This window comes from Microplitis demolitor, chromosome 3 (assembly GCF_026212275.2).
Source record: "Microplitis demolitor isolate Queensland-Clemson2020A chromosome 3, iyMicDemo2.1a, whole genome shotgun sequence".
NCBI classification, from domain to species: domain Eukaryota; kingdom Metazoa; phylum Arthropoda; class Insecta; order Hymenoptera; family Braconidae; genus Microplitis; species Microplitis demolitor.
Genome location: NC_068547.1, coordinates 15,237,675 through 15,260,781, shown reverse-complemented (window position 1 = coordinate 15,260,781; position 23,107 = coordinate 15,237,675). Strand labels below are relative to the sequence as shown.

Below are 23,107 nucleotides of genomic sequence, written 5' to 3'. Positions count from 1 at the left end.
TATCTATGATTTTTTCTTATCATTCAGACTACTTACTTCGATGTGTTTTACATTTTATAATTTTTTTTCAATAACATCTCGTTTCGTAAATTTTTACTGTTACAAACTTGAAGTTTTATACTTTTAATTTATTCATCGATATTTTTTTCGATAAGATTTTCTACCCAACAACTCATCGCATATCGAATATTTTGGGGTAGGGATAGTTTCGCCGAAAAACTAGAGTGGTAAAACAGAGCGCCTAAAGCAGCAAAAAGAAATGTTGATAACGAAGAATGATGAAAACATAGTTTGTGTAAATTCCGATAGAGAGCCAGTAAAGTACTTGTTGAGACATAAAATCAAATACGACGACGAAATCACTGAACACCAGAAAAAAAGGCTCGTTCATGAAAAATGGGCAAAGGATGATTTTGTTGTTCATACTGCTATAGTTTGCCCGTTTGAAAAGACGGACAAATTAATTTTTTTTATTATAATGAAGAATTTTTTTTATTTATTTAATAACTGATGAACTTGGTTTACTTTCAGAAAAGTAAATATTATAATGTGATTAGAATATTTCGCGGTTAGTTGAAAGACAGCATTGAAAATATACTGTAAGTCATCCATTTGAAAAATCAGCTGTTTGAATAATGTTACTTCATTGATAAAATTTTTTTTTTCATTAAATTAGTAATGCAACCACTTTAAAATTAAAAGGGCGCTGACACTACAATGCCTATAAGAACAGTACTACTTTGCAATGTGCAGCTGACGGGAAACTGTCGGTCGACCCGTTCAAGAAAACGGGTAGATTGAATTTTAAGTTTTAATTAATAATTTATAATTTTTTTTTTTATTTAACGGCGTAGTGACGTCCAGTCGTACATAGCTGTAAGAGAAAAATGACACATCCACGTACTGTCTTGCAGTATGCCAGCGTATAGAGAAATCATCAGCCCGCCCGTTTGAACAAACGGGTAGATTAATTTTTATGTTTTAATTAATAAATAATTTAATTTTTTTTTTAATAGTACCGTAATGACTTTAAGTCTTACTTACTATGAGAGAATCATGACCGTAACTTAAGTACATCCTAGCAGTATGCCAGCGTATATAGAAACCACCAGCCCACCCGTTTGAAGAAACGGGTAGATTAATTTTTATGGTTTAATTAGTAACTAATTAAATTTTTTCTTAATTAGTACCGTAATGACTTTAAGTCTTACTAACTATGAGAGAATCATGACCGTAACTTAAGTACATCCTAGCAGTATGCCAGCGTATATAGAAACCACCAGCCCGCCCGTTTGAAGAAACGGGTAGCTTAATTTTTGTGTTTTAGTAATAACTAATTAAATTTTTTTTTATTAGTACCGTAATGACTTTAAGTCTTACTTACTATGAGAGAATCATGACCGTAACTTAAGTACATCCTAGCAGTATGCCAGCGTATATAGAAACCACCAGCCCACCCGTTTGAAGAAACGGGTAGATTAATTTTTATGGTTTAATTAGTAACTAATTAAATTTTTTCTTAATTAGTACCGTAATGACTTTAAGTCTTACTAACTATGAGAGAATCATGACCGTAACTTAAGTACATCCTAGCAGTATGCCAGCGTATATAGAAACCACCAGCCCGCCCGTTTGAAGAAACGGGTAGCTTAATTTTTGTGTTTTAGTAATAACTAATTAAATTTTTTTTTATTAGTATCGTAATGACTTTAAGTCTTACTTACTATGAGAGAATCATGACCGTAACTTAAGTACATCCTAGCAGTATGCCAGCGTATATAGAAACCACCAGCCCGCCCGTTTGAAGAAACGGGTAGCTTAATTTTTGTGTTTTAGTAATAACTAATTAAATTTTTTTTTATTAGTACCGTAATGACTTTAAGTCTTACTTACTATGAGAGAATCATGACCGTAACTTAAGTACATCCTAGCAGTATGCCAGCGTATATAGAAACCACCAGCCCACCCGTTTGAAGAAACGGGTAGATTAATTTTTATGGTTTAATTAGTAACTAATTAAATTTTTTCTTAATTAGTACCGTAATGACTTTAAGTCTTACTAACTATGAGAGAATCATGACCGTAACTTAAGTACATCCTAGCAGTATGCCAGCGTATATAGAAACCACCAGCCCGCCCGTTTGAAGAAACGGGTAGCTTAATTTTTGTGTTTTAGTAATAACTAATTAAATTTTTTTTTATTAGTATCGTAATGACTTTAAGTCTTACTTACTATGAGAGAATCATGACCGTAACTTAAGTACATCCTAGCAGTATGCCAGCGTATATAGAAACCACCAGCCCGCCCGTTTGAAGAAACGGGTAGCTTAATTTTTGTGTTTTAGTAATAACTAATTAAATTTTTTTTTATTAGTACCGTAATGACTTTAAGTCTTACTTACTATGAGAGAATCATGACCGTAACTTAAGTACATCCTAGCAGTATGCCAGCGTATATAGAAACCACCAGCCCACCCGTTTAAAGAAACGGGTAGATTAATTTTTATGGTTTAATTAGTAACTAATTAAATTTTTTCTTAATTAGTACCGTAATGACTTTAAGTCTTACTAACTATGAGAGAATCATGACCATAACTCAAGTACATCCTAGCAGTATGCCAGCGTATATAGAAACCACCAGCCCGCCCGTTTGAAGAAACGGGTAGATTAATTTTTATGGTTTAATTAGTAACTAATTAAATTTTTTCTTAATTAGTACCGTAATGACTTTAAGTCTTACTAACTATGAGAGAATCATGACCATAACTCAAGTACATCCTAGCAGTATGCCAGCGTATATAGAAACCACCAGCCCACCCGTTTGAAGAAACGGGTAGCTTAATTTTTGTGTTTTAATTAATAACTAATTAAATTTTTTCTTAATTAGTACCGTAATGACTTTAAGTCTTACTAACTATGAGAGAATCATGACCATAACTCAAGTACATCCTAGCAGTATGCCAGCGTATATAGAAACCACCAGCCCACCCGTTTGAAGAAACGGGTAGATTAATTTTTGTGTTTTAATTAATAACTAATTAAATTTTTTTTTGATTAGTACCGTAATGACTTTAAGTCTTACTTACTATGAGAGAATCATGACCGTAACTTAAGTATATCGTAGCAGTATGCCAGCGTATATAGAAACCACCAGCCCGCCCGTTTGAAGAAACGGGTAGCTTAATTTTTGTGTTGTAATTAATAACTAATTAAATTTTTTCTTAATTAGTACCGTAATGACTTTAAGTCTTACTAACTATGAGAGAATCATGACCATAACTCAAGTACATCCTAGCAGTATGCCAGCGTATATAGAAACCACCAGCCCACCCGTTTGAAGAAACGGGTAGATTAATTTTTATGGTTTAATTAGTAACTAATTAAATTTTTTCTTAATTAGTACCGTAATGACTTTAAGTCTTACTAACTATGAGAGAATCATGACCATAACTCAAGTACATCCTAGCAGTATGCCAGCGTATATAGAAACCACCAGCCCGCCCGTTTGAAGAAACGGGTAGATTAATTTTTATGGTTTAATTAGTAACTAATTAAATTTTTTCTTAATTAGTACCGTAATGACTTTAAGTCTTACTAACTATGAGAGAATGATGACCATAACTCAAGTACATCCTAGCAGTATGCCAGCGTATATAGAAACCACCAGCCCACCCGTTTGAAGAAACGGGTAGCTTAATTTTTGTGTTTTAATTAATAACTAATTAAATTTTTTCTTAATTAGTACCGTAATGACTTTAAGTCTTACTAACTATGAGAGAATCATGACCATAACTCAAGTACATCCTAGCAGTATGCCAGCGTATATAGAAACCACCAGCCCACCCGTTTGAAGAAACGGGTAGATTAATTTTTGTGTTTTAATTAATAACTAATTAAATTTTTTTTTGATTAGTACCGTAATGACTTTAAGTCTTACTTACTATGAGAGAATCATGACCGTAACTTAAGTACATCCTAGCAGTATGCCAGCGTATATAGAAACCACCAGCCCACCCGTTTGAAGAAACGGGTAGCTTAATTTTTGTGTTTTAATTAATAACTAATTAAATTTTTTCTTAATTAGTACCGTAATGACTTTAAGTCTTACTAACTATGAGAGAATCATGACCATAACTCAAGTATATCCTAGCAGTATGCCAGCGTATATAGAAACCACCAGCCCGCCCGTTTGAAGAAACGGGTAGCTTAATTTTTGTGTTGTAATTAATAACTAATTAAATTTTTTCTTAATTAGTACCGTAATGACTTTAAGTCTTACTAACTATGAGAGAATCATGACCATAACTCAAGTATATCCTAGCAGTATGCCAGCGTATATAGAAACCACCAGCCCACCCGTTTGAAGAAACGGGTAGCTTAATTTTTGTGTTGTAATTAATAACTAAATAAATTTTTTTTTAATTACTACCGTAATGACTTTAAGTCTTACTTACTATGAGAGAATCATGACCGTAACTTAAGTACATCCTAGCAGTATGCCAGCGTATATAGAAACCACCAGCCCGCCCGTTTGAAGAAACGGGTAGATTAATTTTTATGGTTTAATTAGTAACTAATTAAATTTTTTCTTAATTAGTACCGTAATGACTTTAAGTCTTACTTACTATGAGAGAATCATGACCGTAACTTAAGTACATCCTAGCAGTATGCCAGCGTATATAGAAACCACCAGCCCGCCCGTTTGAAGAAACGGGTAGCTTAATTTTTGTGTTTTAATTAATAACTAATTAAATTTTTTTTTTATTAGTACCGTAATGACTTTAAGTCTTACTTACTATGAGAGAATCATGACCGTAACTTAAGTATATCGTAGCAGTATGCCAGCGTATATAGAAACCACCAGCCCGCCCGTTTGAAGAAACGGGTAGCTTAATTTTTGTGTTGTAATTAATAACTAATTAAATTTTTTCTTAATTAGTACCGTAATGACTTTAAGTCTTACTAACTATGAGAGAATCATGACCATAACTCAAGTACATCCTAGCAGTATGCCAGCGTATATAGAAACCACCAGCCCACCCGTTTGAAGAAACGGGTAGATTAATTTTTATGGTTTAATTAGTAACTAATTAAATTTTTTCTTAATTAGTACCGTAATGACTTTAAGTCTTACTAACTATGAGAGAATCATGACCATAACTCAAGTACATCCTAGCAGTATGCCAGCGTATATAGAAACCACCAGCCCGCCCGTTTGAAGAAACGGGTAGATTAATTTTTATGGTTTAATTAGTAACTAATTAAATTTTTTCTTAATTAGTACCGTAATGACTTTAAGTCTTACTAACTATGAGAGAATCATGACCATAACTCAAGTACATCCTAGCAGTATGCCAGCGTATATAGAAACCACCAGCCCACCCGTTTGAAGAAACGGGTAGCTTAATTTTTGTGTTTTAATTAATAACTAATTAAATTTTTTCTTAATTAGTACCGTAATGACTTTAAGTCTTACTAACTATGAGAGAATCATGACCATAACTCAAGTACATCCTAGCAGTATGCCAGCGTATATAGAAACCACCAGCCCGCCCGTTTGAAGAAACGGGTAGCTTAATTTTTATGGTTTAATTAATAACTAATTAAATTTTTTTTTGATTAGTACCGTAATGACTTTAAGTCTTACTTACTATGAGAGAATCATGACCGTAACTCAAGTACATCCTAGCAGTATGCAAACGTATATAGAAACCACCAGCCCGCCCGTTTGAAGAAACGGGTAGCTTAATTTTTATGTTTTAATTAATAACTCATTAAATTTTTTTTGATTAGTACCGTAATGACTTTAAGTCTTACTTACCATGAGAGAATCATGACCGTAACTCAAGTACATCCTAGCAGTATGCAAACGTATATAGAAACCACCAGCCCGCCCGTTTGAAGAAACGGGTAGCATTATTCTGCTACAGCTCTTTAACTCTTGAAGTAACTACATTACGAAAAAAAATTAAAAAATTATGTATTAATTTAAACTTAATAGTAAATCTGACTGCTTTCCCCAAAGGAATAGACTGACAGATTCCGTATTGCTGTAATACTGCGAAACAAAACTCAAATGATAAACATTTTCCGATTACGACTTTTTTAAAGTCGAAGTCGAGATGCTACTAATAAAAATAAAAGAAAATTATTTATTAATTGAAACACAAAAATTGATCTGTCCGTTACGCTAAACGGGCAGGCTGAAGGTTTCTCTATTGCTGGCACAATGCAAGACGAAAATTGAATGTGTCTTTCTTCTCTTACAGCTAATTAGGACTGGAAGTCACTACGGTACTAATTACAAAAGAAAAAAAATTGTTTACTAATTAAAACAGAAAAATTAATCTGCCCGTTTCCGTAAACGGGCAGGCTAGTGGTTTCTCTATACGCTGGAATACTGCCAGGATATACTTAAGTTAAGCACATGATTCTCTTACAGTTAGTAAGACTTACAGTCATTACGGTACTAATTGAAAAAAAATTTAATTAGTTACTAATTAAACCATAAAAATTAAGCTACCCGTTTCTTCAAACGGGTGGGCTGGTGGTTTCTATATACGCTGGCATACTGCTAGGATGTACTTAAGTTACGGTCATGATTCTCTCATAGTAAGTAAGACTTAAAGTCATTACGGTACTAATCAAAAAAAAATTTAATTAGTTATTAATTAAAACACAAAAATTAAGCTACCCGTTTCTTCAAACGGGCGGGCTGGTGGTTTCTATATACGCTGGCATACTGCTAGGATGTACTTGAGTTATGGTCATGATTCTCTCATAGTAAGTAAGACTTAAAGTCATTACGGTACTAATAAAAAAAAATTTAATTAGTTATTACTAAAACACAAAAATTAAGCTACCCGTTTCTTCAAACGGGCGGGCTGGTGGTTTCTATATACGCTGGCATACTGCTAGGATGTACTTAAGTTACGGTCATGATTCTCTTATAGTAAGTAAGACTTAAAGTCATTACGGTACTAATTAAGAAAAAATTTAATTAGTTACTAATTAAACCATAAAAATTAATCTACCCGTTTCTTCAAACGGGTGGGCTGGTGGTTTCTATATACGCTGGCATACTGCTAGGATGAACTTGAGTTATGGTCGTGATTCTCTCATAGTTAGTAAGACTTAAAGTCATTACGGTACTAATCAAAAAAAAATTTAATTAGTTATTAATTAAAACACAAAAATTAAGCTACCTGTTTCTTCAAACGGGCGGGCTGGTGGTTTCTATATACGCTGGCATACTGCTACGATATACTTAAGTTACGGTCATGATTCTCTCATAGTAAGTAAGACTTAAAGTCATTACGGTACTAATCAAAAAAAAATTTAATTAGTTATTAATTAAAACACAAAAATTAAGCTACCCGTTTCTTCAAACGGGCGGGCTGGTGGTTTCTATATACGCTGGCATACTGCTAGGATGTACTTAAGTTACGGTCATGATTCTCTCATAGTAAGTAAGACTTAAAGTCATTACGGTACTAATCAAAAAAAAATTTAATTAGTTATTAATTAAAACACAAAAATTAATCTACCCGTTTCTTCAAACGGGTGGGCTGGTGGTTTCTATATACGCTGGCATACTGCTAGGATGTACTTGAGTTATGGTCATGATTCTCTCATAGTTAGTAAGACTTAAAGTCATTACGGTACTAATTAAGAAAAAATTTAATTAGTTATTAATTAAAACACAAAAATTAAGCTACCCGTTTCTTCAAACGGGTGGGCTGGTGGTTTCTATATACGCTGGCATACTGCTAGGATGTACTTGAGTTATGGTCATGATTCTCTCATAGTTAGTAAGACTTAAAGTCATTACGGTACTAATTAAGAAAAAATTTAATTAGTTACTAATTAAACCATAAAAATTAATCTACCCGTTTCTTCAAACGGGCGGGCTGGTGGTTTCTATATACGCTGGCATACTGCTAGGATGTACTTGAGTTATGGTCATGATTCTCTCATAGTTAGTAAGACTTAAAGTCATTACGGTACTAATTAAGAAAAAATTTAATTAGTTACTAATTAAACCATAAAAATTAATCTACCCGTTTCTTCAAACGGGTGGGCTGGTGGTTTCTATATACGCTGGCATACTGCTAGGATGTACTTGAGTTATGGTCATGATTCTCTCATAGTTAGTAAGACTTAAAGTCATTACGGTGCTAATTAAGAAAAAATTTAATTAGTTATTAATTACAACACAAAAATTAAGCTACCCGTTTCTTCAAACGGGCGGGCTGGTGGTTTCTATATACGCTGGCATACTGCTACGATATACTTAAGTTACGGTCATGATTCTCTCATAGTAAGTAAGACTTAAAGTCATTACGGTACTAATCAAAAAAAAATTTAATTAGTTATTAATTAAAACACAAAAATTAATCTACCCGTTTCTTCAAACGGGTGGGCTGGTGGTTTCTATATACGCTGGCATACTGCTAGGATGTACTTGAGTTATGGTCATGATTCTCTCATAGTTAGTAAGACTTAAAGTCATTACGGTACTAATTAAGAAAAAATTTAATTAGTTATTAATTAAAACACAAAAATTAAGCTACCCGTTTCTTCAAACGGGTGGGCTGGTGGTTTCTATATACGCTGGCATACTGCTAGGATGTACTTGAGTTATGGTCATGATTCTCTCATAGTTAGTAAGACTTAAAGTCATTACGGTACTAATTAAGAAAAAATTTAATTAGTTACTAATTAAACCATAAAAATTAATCTACCCGTTTCTTCAAACGGGCGGGCTGGTGGTTTCTATATACGCTGGCATACTGCTAGGATGTACTTGAGTTATGGTCATGATTCTCTCATAGTTAGTAAGACTTAAAGTCATTACGGTACTAATTAAGAAAAAATTTAATTAGTTACTAATTAAACCATAAAAATTAATCTACCCGTTTCTTCAAACGGGTGGGCTGGTGGTTTCTATATACGCTGGCATACTGCTAGGATGTACTTGAGTTATGGTCATGATTCTCTCATAGTTAGTAAGACTTAAAGTCATTACGGTGCTAATTAAGAAAAAATTTAATTAGTTATTAATTACAACACAAAAATTAAGCTACCCGTTTCTTCAAACGGGCGGGCTGGTGGTTTCTATATACGCTGGCATACTGCTACGATATACTTAAGTTACGGTCATGATTCTCTCATAGTAAGTAAGACTTAAAGTCATTACGGTACTAATCAAAAAAAAATTTAATTAGTTATTAATTAAAACACAAAAATTAATCTACCCGTTTCTTCAAACGGGTGGGCTGGTGGTTTCTATATACGCTGGCATACTGCTAGGATGTACTTGAGTTATGGTCATGATTCTCTCATAGTTAGTAAGACTTAAAGTCATTACGGTACTAATTAAGAAAAAATTTAATTAGTTATTAATTAAAACACAAAAATTAAGCTACCCGTTTCTTCAAACGGGTGGGCTGGTGGTTTCTATATACGCTGGCATACTGCTAGGATGTACTTGAGTTATGGTCATGATTCTCTCATAGTTAGTAAGACTTAAAGTCATTACGGTACTAATTAAGAAAAAATTTAATTAGTTACTAATTAAACCATAAAAATTAATCTACCCGTTTCTTCAAACGGGCGGGCTGGTGGTTTCTATATACGCTGGCATACTGCTAGGATGTACTTGAGTTATGGTCATGATTCTCTCATAGTTAGTAAGACTTAAAGTCATTACGGTACTAATTAAGAAAAAATTTAATTAGTTACTAATTAAACCATAAAAATTAATCTACCCGTTTCTTCAAACGGGTGGGCTGGTGGTTTCTATATACGCTGGCATACTGCTAGGATGTACTTAAGTTACGGTCATGATTCTCTCATAGTTAGTAAGACTTAAAGTCATTACGGTACTAATAAAAAAAAATTTAATTAGTTATTACTAAAACACAAAAATTAAGCTACCCGTTTCTTCAAACGGGCGGGCTGGTGGTTTCTATATACGCTGGCATACTGCTAGGATGTACTTAAGTTACGGTCATGATTCTCTCATAGTAAGTAAGACTTAAAGTCATTACGATACTAATAAAAAAAAATTTAATTAGTTATTACTAAAACACAAAAATTAAGCTACCCGTTTCTTCAAACGGGCGGGCTGGTGGTTTCTATATACGCTGGCATACTGCTAGGATGTACTTAAGTTACGGTCATGATTCTCTCATAGTTAGTAAGACTTAAAGTCATTACGGTACTAATTAAGAAAAAATTTAATTAGTTACTAATTAAACCATAAAAATTAATCTACCCGTTTCTTCAAACGGGTAGGCTGGTGGTTTCTATATACGCTGGCATACTGCTAGGATGTACTTAAGTTACGGTCATGATTCTCTCATAGTAAGTAAGACTTAAAGTCATTACGGTACTAATAAAAAAAAATTTAATTAGTTATTACTAAAACACAAAAATTAAGCTACCCGTTTCTTCAAACGGGCGGGCTGGTGGTTTCTATATACGCTGGCATACTGCTAGGATGTACTTAAGTTACGGTCATGATTCTCTCATAGTTAGTAAGACTTAAAGTCATTACGGTACTAATTAAGAAAAAATTTAATTAGTTACTAATTAAACCATAAAAATTAATCTACCCGTTTCTTCAAACGGGTGGGCTGGTGGTTTCTATATACGCTGGCATACTGCTAGGATGTACTTAAGTTACGGTCATGATTCTCTCATAGTAAGTAAGACTTAAAGTCATTACGGTACTAATAAAAAAAAATTTAATTAGTTATTACTAAAACACAAAAATTAAGCTACCCGTTTCTTCAAACGGGCGGGCTGGTGGTTTCTATATACGCTGGCATACTGCTAGGATGTACTTAAGTTACGGTCATGATTCTCTCATAGTAAGTAAGACTTAAAGTCATTACGATACTAATAAAAAAAAATTTAATTAGTTATTACTAAAACACAAAAATTAAGCTACCCGTTTCTTCAAACGGGCGGGCTGGTGGTTTCTATATACGCTGGCATACTGCTAGGATGTACTTAAGTTACGGTCATGATTCTCTCATAGTTAGTAAGACTTAAAGTCATTACGGTACTAATTAAGAAAAAATTTAATTAGTTACTAATTAAACCATAAAAATTAATCTACCCGTTTCTTCAAACGGGTGGGCTGGTGGTTTCTATATACGCTGGCATACTGCTAGGATGTACTTAAGTTACGGTCATGATTCTCTCATAGTAAGTAAGACTTAAAGTCATTACGGTACTAATAAAAAAAAATTTAATTAGTTATTACTAAAACACAAAAATTAAGCTACCCGTTTCTTCAAACGGGCGGGCTGGTGGTTTCTATATACGCTGGCATACTGCTAGGATGTACTTAAGTTACGGTCATGATTCTCTCATAGTTAGTAAGACTTAAAGTCATTACGGTACTAATTAAGAAAAAATTTAATTAGTTACTAATTAAACCATAAAAATTAATCTACCCGTTTCTTCAAACGGGTGGGCTGGTGGTTTCTATATACGCTGGCATACTGCTAGGATGTACTTAAGTTACGGTCATGATTCTCTCATAGTAAGTAAGACTTAAAGTCATTACGGTACTAATAAAAAAAAATTTAATTAGTTATTACTAAAACACAAAAATTAAGCTACCCGTTTCTTCAAACGGGCGGGCTGGTGGTTTCTATATACGCTGGCATACTGCTAGGATGTACTTAAGTTACGGTCATGATTCTCTCATAGTTAGTAAGACTTAAAGTCATTACGGTACTAATTAAGAAAAAATTTAATTAGTTACTAATTAAACCATAAAAATTAATCTACCCGTTTCTTCAAACGGGTGGGCTGGTGGTTTCTATATACGCTGGCATACTGCTAGGATGTACTTAAGTTACGGTCATGATTCTCTCATAGTAAGTAAGACTTAAAGTCATTACGGTACTATTAAAAAAAAAATTAAATTATTTATTAATTAAAACATAAAAATTAATCTACCCGTTTGTTCAAACGGGCGGGCTGATGATTTCTCTATACGCTGGCATACTGCAAGACAGTACGTGGATGTGTCATTTTTCTCTTACAGCTATGTACGACTGGACGTCACTACGCCGTTAAATAAAAAAAAAAATTATAAATTATTAATTAAAACTTAAAATTCAATCTACCCGTTTTCTTGAACGGGTCGACCGACAGTTTCCCGTCAGCTGCACATTGCAAAGTAGTACTGTTCTTATAGGCATTGTAGTGTCAGCGCCCTTTTAATTTTAAAGTGGTTGCATTACTAATTTAATGAAAAAAAAAATTTTATCAATGAAGTAACATTATTCAAACAGCTGATTTTTCAAATGGATGACTTACAGTATATTTTCAATGCTGTCTTTCAACTAACCGCGAAATATTCTAATCACATTATAATATTTACTTTTCTGAAAGTAAACCAAGTTCATCAGTTATTAAATAAATAAAAAAAATTCTTCATTATAATAAAAAAAATTAATTTGTCCGTCTTTTCAAACGGGCAAACTATAGCAGTATGAACAACAAAATCATCCTTTGCCCATTTTTCATGAACGAGCCTTTTTTTCTGGTGTTCAGTGATTTCGTCGTCGTATTTGATTTTATGTCTCAACAAGTACTTTACTGGCTCTCTATCGGAATTTACACAAACTATGTTTTCATCATTCTTCGTTATCAACATTTCTTTTTGCTGCTTTAGGCGCTCTGTTTTACCACTCTAGTTTTTCGGCGAAACTATCCCTACCCATATTTTGCATCGGATATCATTGCTTTCGCATAAGCGCCAGTTCTCGAGTCGTCATGGAACCGAAAAGAAAAAATCCGCATCGCCATCTATGGAAAATGAATTGAATCCTCCTTGTTAAGTACGGAAAACGAATCGAATCCGTCTCGACATTTCTCGAAAAGATTGTATCCCCTTGGTCATTTACGGAAAACGATCCGAATCCGCATCACTATCCATGGAAAAGTAATTGAATCCTCCTCGTCACTTGCGGAAAATGAATTAAATCCTCCTCGTCACAGATAGACACGACAGTTCACGAATGGACATGCACCCGAAAATGAAAGAAAAAAAGAACAGAAGGTAATAAAGAGACATTTATTATCTGCTCAGTAAAATAATCAGGTTATTTAGGAATTCGAGATCGAATTGAAAATTTTAAAAAATGAAATTGTATTTTATGAGATATAAATACTGAAAAACTTATTTAAAATTAAACTAGATTAACAAAATTGTATTAGTTGTATATACTTTATTTACGAAAGAAGACTTTAAAATTAGTTATATAGATATAAATTGAAAGACAATACGTAATAAAATATAAATATAAAGACTTGTATCGATAAAATTTTTGATTTTAAATAGTTAAAACTATATTAAATTATTTCTTTTTAAAAACGCAATACCATAAATATATTTTTTATGGGTTTTTAAAGCTATGCAGGAGTTTTTGGTAGAAATTAATATTTATAAGTATTTTGAATTATCAGTTTCCATAAAAATGATAAATTATTTACACATAGGTTCATGATATTGCGTTCTTGTAGTTTATAAAATTTATATACACTACTGAAAAAAATTAAAGGATCAAAAAAAAAGTTCCAAATTTTTGGGTGATTTTCAACAGGCCGTAACTTCGATTGAAATCGTCGTACAAGGAAGAAAAAAAAAGAAAATTGTAGCTTTGAGTGTCTACTTTTTGGATTAGAACTTTAAAGATTTGTAGCGTCAGCGGTTTTTGAGGAATCTTAGAAAAATCAGCGACAAAAAAATTTTCAAATTTTTTTTAATTTTTTTTTTTTTGGTCTACGGACATGGGAAAAATTTTTTTTGCTTAACCACTATAAGGATCGGATACCTTCATTATTTAGCTTTAATTTCATTTTTTACAGATACATCCACTTGTCGCCGAGATATTGGTTTTCAAATAAAAAAGGATCCTTTTGTCTTTGATTATCGATATCTTAGCAACCAATGATTGCACGGAAAGTTAATGGTGGGTTTTAAAAACTTAAATAAATTCCCTTGAATGATTAGCCATTGTTTTTTCGAAACAAAAATGTTTTCCTTTCGTCACATAAATTTGAAAATGCAACAAAAAAAGGACTTTTGGTGGTTTTTTGGAAAATCAAGCGCTGGATCGAAAATATTGTGGAAATCAATAATGTTAAGTGTGCATTTTACAGTTTTTTTGAACAACTTTAAGAAATTTAAGAGACCAACGCCCAACCATTTTTAACACGTTTCCTTCGCTGCATTCCGTGGTTTCTTAAATTTCTTAAAGTTGTTCAAAAAAACAATTTTTCAAAAAAAAAAATTTTTTTTTGAAATTTTTGTTTTTTTTGAAATTTTTTTATTTTTTGAAAATTTCAACACTGTTTGGAATGAAAATGTGGACGAAGCTCGGAAAAAATTGTTTTTCTCATTTTGTTAAAGATTATGAGCTTTTCAGAGCAAAAAACGCGATCCTTTAATTTTTTTCAAAAGATCCATCAAGTGAAACAAAAAAACGGCTGGTTGGATTAATCTGGCTCTTTGTAGGGTTTTTGTGGGCATATTGAACTGTAAAATGCACTCTCAACATTATTGATTTCCACAATATTTTCGATCCAGCGCTTGATTTTCCAAAAAACCACCAAAAGTCCTTTTTTTGTTGCATTTTCAAATTTATGTGACGAAAGGAAAACATTTTTGTTTCGAAAAAACAATGGCTAATCATTCAAGGGAATTTATTTAAGTTTTTAAAACCCACCATTAACTTTCCGTGCAATCATTGGTTGCTAAGATATCGATAATCAAAGACAAAAGGATCCTTTTTTATTTGAAAACCAATATCTCGGCGACAAGTGGATGTATCTGTAAAAAATGAAATTAAAGCTAAATAATGAAGGTATCCGATCCTTATAGTGGTTAAGCAAAAAAAATTTTTCCCATGTCCGTAGACCAAAAAAAAAAAAATTAAAAAAAATTTGAAAATTTTTTTGTCGCTGATTTTTCTAAGATTCCTCAAAAACCGCTGACGCTACAAATCTTTAAAGTTCTAATCCAAAAAGTAGACACTCAAAGCTACAATTTCCTCTTTTTTCGACCATTTTTCTCGAAGTTAAGGCCTGTTGAAAATCACCCAAAAATTTGGAATTTTTTTTTGATCCTTTAATTTTTTCCAGTAGTCTATAATTATTTAATATTATAAACTTCTTATTTCATTCAAGTAAATAAACATTGCATGATTGGAGTGTTAATGTTCAAATGTTATAAGAAAATATATAATAATCAAATTTTACAACTTATCGTTAGAAATTTGTGATATCGGTTGTAAAATAAAACAATCGATATTAAAGTTTTACTATTATCATCCGAAAAATATTTCGGGTGCATGTCTACTCCTGAACTGTCATGTCTATCTACGACGAGGAGGATTCAATTCGTTTTCCGTAAGTGACGAGGAGGATTCAATTACTTTTCCATGGATAGTGATGCGGATTCGGATCGTTGTCCGTAAATGAACAAGAGGATCCCTCGCGGTTTTGATTCACCCTGGAAACACCCCGGAAACACGATGGAATCACGGTGGATCCACGGCGGTTACACGATTCCACGTACACCGCGTAATCACCGTGGATACACTGTGGAATCTCGGTGAATACACCGTGGAATCAGGGTGGGTACACCGTGTTACCATCGTGGAAACACCATGTAACCATCGTGTATACACGGTGATAAAATGGCACAAACCCACCCTGGATCCACCGTGATTCCACCGTGTTTCCACTCCCAGGGTGTTTCCAGGCTGATTTAAAACCGTCAGGGATACAATTTTTTTCCAGAAATGACGAGGTGGATTCGATTCGTTTTCCGTACTTGACGAAGAGGATTCAATTCGTTTTCCATAGATGGCAATGCGGATTTTGTCTTGTAGGGGGTTTATTACACTACCACTACATAAATAATTAAACAAAGGTATACTTTGGTAGATTAATAAAGTTTATTAAAATAATTAGAATAATTTAACGAGATCTAACAAATGTACTTAGATTGCTTAGATGATTGTTATTATATATATCTATAGCTGTAGCGTGAGCTTGACTCTGTTTTCTCTCACCACCATCGGTCTTGGCACTGCTGTTCTGAGGTAGTTTCTCTGCTAGTTGTAGGTGCCGTCGAGGCGCGTTTAGTTGCGACTCCCGTCGCTGTGGCGTGACCGAGCTTATCGTGCCGCCACAGTCTTTTCGGTTCCATGACGACTCGAGAAGTGGTGCTTATGCGAAAGCAATGATATCCGTTGCATCGACCCTGATTCAAAAATCTAATTTGGAATGATTCAATCCATGTTAGAGTGTATACCTATATATAGTCAATTAAAAATATTTAGAATAATTATTTTTTAATATGAGTTGGAAATTATTTATTTTATATTTTATGTTATGAAATCAGATATTTATTAATTTATTTTTTTTTTTTGTCAAATAACAGTAGAATGATTTCTTAAAATTTTTGAATACACCAGCAAAAATTTTTCAATTTAATTTAGTACAATTTACTGACAACTGTGGCGCTGGCTGCTTGTTTGTTCGATACACCAACTTTTTTGTAAAAAACACAAAAAGAGAATTCAATTCGTTTTCCATAGATGGCCATACGAACATTGTCTTTTTGGTTCGATGATGACTCGAAGAGTGGCGCTTATACGAAAGCAAAAGAATCAAAAAAAAGAAACGAAAGAAAACATATCAAAGTAAAAAAACTATGGAGACTATATGCTGTCTACAGCAATCTACAGTCTTCATAAAGAAAAACATAACCACTTTATATTGTTGGCGTTTATAAAACGAATTCATTTTTGTGTTACGAACTACTCTAATTAATTATTAAACGTGAAATAATTTATAAAACATGGAACCGAACGAAATCGAAAAACTTGAGTATCTTTCTTTAGTTTCCAAAATTTGTACTGAATTAGAGAATCATTTAGGACTCAATGATAAGGATTTAGGTATGTTCATATAATTATTTTAATTTTAGTTAAATATATTTTAATAAATAATTATTAAATAAATTTTTAGTCTATAAAAATAACTGCTGAAAATTAAATATTTTATATTCCATGATTTTAAATTCCAATTTTAAAATTTAATGAAAAAAAAAAATTTTCATTTAATTTATTTCAGTTGTTCTATAAAAATTAATAATATTTTTAATTCTCATTCCCAGTTATATTAAAAGAAATAAATTAAAAGCTGATTTACACTTTTCATTTTAATAAAGCATGTATAATTAGTAAAGTAAAAAACTCATTACACGCTCACTTTTCATGGAGTGAGATTAAGCCACTCAATATAAATAGCCAAATGAAAGATCATTTTTTTTCTAGATATTTTTTGTAGTTTTAAATATAAGAATAAATTTTTAATTTCAAGAATAATTTTTATGATAATAAATCATTACTCGATCAACACATGGCCCTATACTCACTTAAAAAGAATATCAGTTAAACTATCATAAGTTTATTCAATTGGAGAATAATTAAAAAAATTTATTACTTCATTCTTCTATAATATCAAATTTAAAAATATATTTAATAACATATAGTTATAACAATTATTAAAAAATTGATTGTAACCTCAATTTAATATAACGAACAAACTTTAAAGTAAAAAATAGCAAACTGAGAACGATTAGGAAAATAGTAACTTAATAAAAATTTATAATGCATTATAAAATACTTTGATACGTCATATTCTAATATATTTATATTCACAAATAATTATTTATCAATAAAAATTTTTTTCTTGGAATTTTTTCTAATTTTTCTTGGAATTGTTTTACATGAAAATTATAAGAGCGTATTTACCAGTTAAAGTGAGCCGCTAATAGTACTGATCAAGTTTAGGGGGTTCAGTTGTATTGAACTAGCAGATTGTAAATTTTTTATAAACTTAAATTTATATTAAACATTTTTATTAACAATTTTTTCATTATTTATCATTATATAAAAAATATAAAGTAGGTAATTATTTTTTATCGATTAATAATTTTTCGAATGCATCATTGTACTCAAAATGTTTAGAAAATCATATAATTATATTGACTATGAATTTTAAATATATTTAAATTGATATCCGTCGCATTTTTTAATCCACCTCTTAAATAACCTATTTCGAAGAATATTCTAATTAATTCAAATTTTATTTATTGCTTACAGCTGAGTTTATTATTCATTTGGCAACAAAAAATCCGACATCTGAAGGATTCAAACAAGCATTGCAAGAAAATGGTGGAGAACTTTCGGTAAATATAAAAACCATTTTGATTATTGTATATTGATTTGTTGTATATATTTTAATAACTTTGTAACTAAATAGAAATATAAAAACTAATTTATTATTGCAATTTCAGGATTCGTTTATGGATAATTTACTTCGAATAATTCAGCACATGAAACCTGCTAAATCATCAAAAATTAAAGATGCGGATAAAAATTCAAAACAGAATGAAGCTGCGAAAAAATATCCAGTGTTGGTTTTAGCAAACCATGCACCAGTACCTCTTTCAGATGATGATGAGGTAAATGAAGCAATGGCGACACTTGAAGCTTCCGCACCCTCGTCGTTACAAAAAACTAATGATGAGAATCATAAAAATCCAAAGAAAGTGGAAAAAAAAGAAAAACACCGAAGGCGCTCACGATCTAGATCTAGATCAAGGGAACGACGACATCGTTCAAGAAGTCCACAGAAAAGAAGATCTCGTTCCAGAGATCGGTCTAAATCAAGACATCGTGATCGATCGAGGTCAAGGAATCGTAACAGTAAACGAAGAAGATCAAGAAGTCATCACAGATCATCTTCAAGGGATCGAAAACATCGAAGAAGATCAAGAGATAAATCTAACCGTGACCATAGAAAAAATAAAATGAGCCGTTCAAGATCTCGTTCGTCAGAAGAGGTTCCTTTAGATCCTGAAGTTGGAAAAATTTATTCAGGCAAAGTCGCTAATATTGTTCCGTTCGGATGTTTCGTACAGTTAGAAGGATTAAGACGAAGATGGGAAGGTCTAGTACATATTTCACAATTACGTCGCGAAGGTCGTGTTGTTAATGCCAGCGATGTTGTATCTCGTGGTCAGAAAGTTTTAGTGAAAGTATTAAATATTAATGGTCAAAAAGTTTCATTGACTATGAAAGACGTTGATCAAGAAAGTGGACGGGACTTGAATCCAATTTTACCATTAACAAAATCCGAAGAAGACGAAAAACACTTGAGGAATCCTGATCGACCAACTTCACTTTTAGAATTACAAGGTAATATTGACGACGATGAAACACATTCCCGTAAACGAGTTCAACGTATTTCATCTCCTGAACGATGGGAAATAAAACAAATGCTTGCTGCTAGTTGCATTGATCGGAGTGAATTACCGGAATTCGATATGGAAACGGGAGTACTTCCTCGTGAGGATGATGAGGAAGAAGATGTAGAAATAGAGCTAGTTGAAGAAGATCCACCTTTTCTTCATGATCACGATAGAGCCCTCCGGGACTTAAGTCCCATTCGGATTGTCAAAAATCCCGACGGTTCATTAGCACAAGCTGCGATGATGCAGAGTGCTCTTGCCAAAGAACGTAGAGAGCAAAAAATGCTGCAGCGTGAACAGGAAGTGGATGCGGCACCTCCCGGCTTCAACAAAACTTGGATAGATCCTCTCCCCGACACTGAAAATCGAACATTGGCTTCAAATATGCGCGGTATTGGATTACAATCACAAGATTTACCTGAATGGAAGAAACACGTGATTGGTGGTAAAAAATCTTCTTTTGGAAAAAAAACTAATTTAACTCTTCTTGAACAACGTCAAAATTTACCAATTTTTAAGCTAAGAGATGATTTAGTAAAAGCCGTAACAGACAATCAAATTTTAATTGTTATCGGTGAAACTGGTTCAGGAAAGACAACTCAAATTACACAATACTTGGCAGAAGCTGGATTTACCGCACGTGGAAAGATAGGTTGTACTCAGCCGAGACGAGTAGCCGCAATGTCTGTTGCTAAAAGAGTAGCGGAAGAATTTGGATGCCGGCTTGGTCAAGAAGTTGGTTATACCATTCGATTTGAAGACTGCACAGGTCCTGAAACAAATATCAAATACATGACAGACGGTATGCTTCTTCGTGAATGTCTAATGGATCTTGATTTAAAAACATATTCAGTGATTATGTTGGATGAAGCTCATGAACGTACCATTCATACTGATGTCTTATTTGGATTGTTAAAACAAGCAGTTGAAAGACGACCAGACTTAAAACTTATTGTTACAAGTGCAACTCTTGATGCAGTAAAGTTCTCTCAGTACTTCAAAGAAGCTCCAATTTTTACAATACCTGGACGTACATTTGAAGTAGAAATAATGTACACAAAAGAACCTGAAACAGATTACTTGGATGCTGCTTTAATCACTGTTATGCAAATTCATTTACGAGAACCACCTGGAGATATTTTATTATTTTTAACTGGTCAAGAAGAAATTGACACGGCCTGCGAAATTCTTTACGAGCGTATGAAATCATTGGGTCCAGACGTTCCTGAACTTATAATTCTTCCAGTATACTCAGCATTACCATCTGAAATGCAAACTAGAATTTTTGAACCTGCACCACCTGGATCTCGTAAAGTTGTAATTGCAACAAATATCGCTGAAACAAGTCTTACGATTGATGGCATTTACTATGTCGTTGATCCAGGATTTGTTAAACAAAAAGTTTATAATTCGAAAACTGGTATGGACAGTCTAATCGTAACACCGATTAGCCAAGCTGCGGCAAAGCAGCGCGCAGGTCGCGCGGGAAGAACTGGTCCCGGAAAATGTTATAGGCTCTACACAGAAAGAGCTTACAGAGATGAAATGTTACCGACACCAGTTCCTGAAATTCAACGAACAAATTTAGCGACCACAGTACTGCAATTAAAAACAATGGGTATTAATGATTTAATAAACTTCGGATTCATGGATCCTCCTCCCGCAGAATCATTAGTAATGGCTCTTGAGTTATTGCACAGTCTCAGTGCTTTAGATAATGAGGGTTTACTTACTAGATTAGGAAGAAGAATGGCTGAATTTCCATTGGAGCCAAATCTCTCAAAAATGTTAATTATGAGTGTCCACTTGCAATGCTCTGATGAAATACTGACAATTGTTAGTATGTTGTCTGTGCAAAATGTCTTTTATCGGCCGAAAGACAAACAAGCATTGGCTGATCAGAAAAAAGCTAAATTTAATCAAGCTGAAGGAGATCATCTTACTCTTTTGGCAGTTTATAATTCTTGGAAAAACAATAAATTCAGTAACGCATGGTGTTACGAGAACTTTGTTCAAATACGGACATTGAAACGAGCCCAAGATGTGCGAAAACAGCTGTTAGGAATTATGGACAGACATAAGCTTGATGTCGTATCAGCAGGAAAAAATACTGTTAGGGTTCAAAAAGCTGTCTGCTCAGGATTCTTCAGAAATGCAGCAAAAAAAGATCCTCAAGAAGGCTACCGTACTTTGGTCGATAGCCAAGTGGTGTACATTCATCCTAGTAGTGCTTTATTTAATCGACAACCTGAGTGGGTAATTTACCACGAGTTGGTCCAAACAACTAAAGAATATATGAGAGAAGTCACGACCATTGATCCAAAATGGCTCGTTGAATTCGCTCCAGCTTTCTTCAAATTTAGTGATCCCACTAAGCTTAGTAAATTCAAGAAAAATCAACGTCTTGAACCGCTTTATAACAAATATGAAGAACCCAACGCTTGGAGAATTTCACGAGTACGTCGTCGACGTAATTAAATTTATTTTATGAATATATATATATTGATATGTATATTAGCTTTTTTATGACATGATTTAAATCATTATGTGATAATTACTTTTAGAATAATCTATTAGTAAATAAAATATTGTTATTAGCATTTCATTGTAAATATTTATAAAATATATTTATTATAGAAAAATAAATAAACTAAGTACGTTTTAATAATTAATAAATATATTTGTTCACATTTCTGAAATTATTGTTTATAATTTTATTATTCACTTTATTAATTACTTCCGCTAAAATTAATTGATGATTTGCATTCTTCATATCATAATAGAAAATATTTTAATCAATAATCTATGTAATAAACCGAAAAATTGATACAATTATAATTTCACTTTTGTATTTATCTACCTTTAGTTTTAGAGCTTATCGCAATCAGAAAATTTATATTCAAATTTGTTATTATTACTTGACTTTTTAATAAACACATTCTTTATGGATTCTAAAATATATTTTTTGTATTTTAACTTATATTTTTTAAATAAATTTTTTTCATGGGGCTGTTTAACGTAAGGATTTTCGTATGCTCCAAGTAATAAAAAAAAAAGTTGCTTAAACCAAGAGAAAAATTTTTTAAGAGAAAAGATATATATGTAGGAGAGGAAATTCACCGGTGCTAGGCAATAGTAGTGAGAGTAGTTCGGTGCTCGCCACTAGATAGCGCCTACCACTTATAGTGTCCCTGGTAAGAAACGTAAATCAGACGTATTATATTCCAAACTTGGAAGCAATTTTGACACAAATACTCCTCTGACCTTCGACATAGTGACAAGTGCCATTTTTGGTGGCAATATAGTATATCCTATGTTACTTCTTGACATGCAATCTAATTGTTCATATAAATTCAATGTAGATTTTAAAATATTCGATTTATCAATTTTGAACCGTTTCGAATGATTTTTATTCGCTTATCCCAAGTTCCAATTTTCGAATTGATTCGAATCGTTTTTGTTAACCAGGGATAATATATAAAATTATACAAAAATTTTTTTTTCCCGGGAAACGGTAATTTCCGATTAATTTACAATCGAAATCTTCCGGAAGTATCCGATTAAATTCGATTGAAAGTCAATCGGAAACTTCTGATTAACTTTCAATCGGAATTAAATCTGCTAGGATGTTTTCAATCGTATTTATTCCTAGTTTCGAATCAGGGATTGTCAAATCTTATTCAAATAGTACTTTCCATCAGAAATATCTAATATATTCCTGTAGAGATTATGATCAATAAAATGCTGGTA

General features: G+C 32.6%; 2 protein-coding genes across 2 annotated transcripts in view; one reads left to right on the top strand and one right to left on the bottom strand.

Moving 5' to 3' along the window:
- The window catches only part of LOC103569607 (spermine oxidase), a 33,591-nt gene extending 33,469 nt beyond the window's left edge, over window positions 1–122 (bottom strand). The window contains exon 1 of the mRNA XM_053737653.1: window positions 37–122. The gene's annotated coding sequence lies outside the window, so the exon portion shown is untranslated. The remainder of the gene's footprint in view (window positions 1–36) is intronic.
- Window positions 123–16,680: 16,558 nt separating this feature from the next.
- LOC103578244 (ATP-dependent RNA helicase DHX8) lies at window positions 16,681–22,026 on the top strand. Its single transcript, XM_008559247.3, has 3 exons — window positions 16,681–16,997; window positions 18,207–18,292; window positions 18,401–22,026. The coding sequence occupies exons 1-3, from the start codon at window positions 16,898–16,900 to the stop codon at window positions 21,833–21,835; spliced, it is 3,621 nt and encodes a 1,206-aa protein (XP_008557469.1). The 5' UTR covers window positions 16,681–16,897; the 3' UTR covers window positions 21,836–22,026.
- The last annotated feature ends 1,081 nt before the right edge of the window (window positions 22,027–23,107 follow it).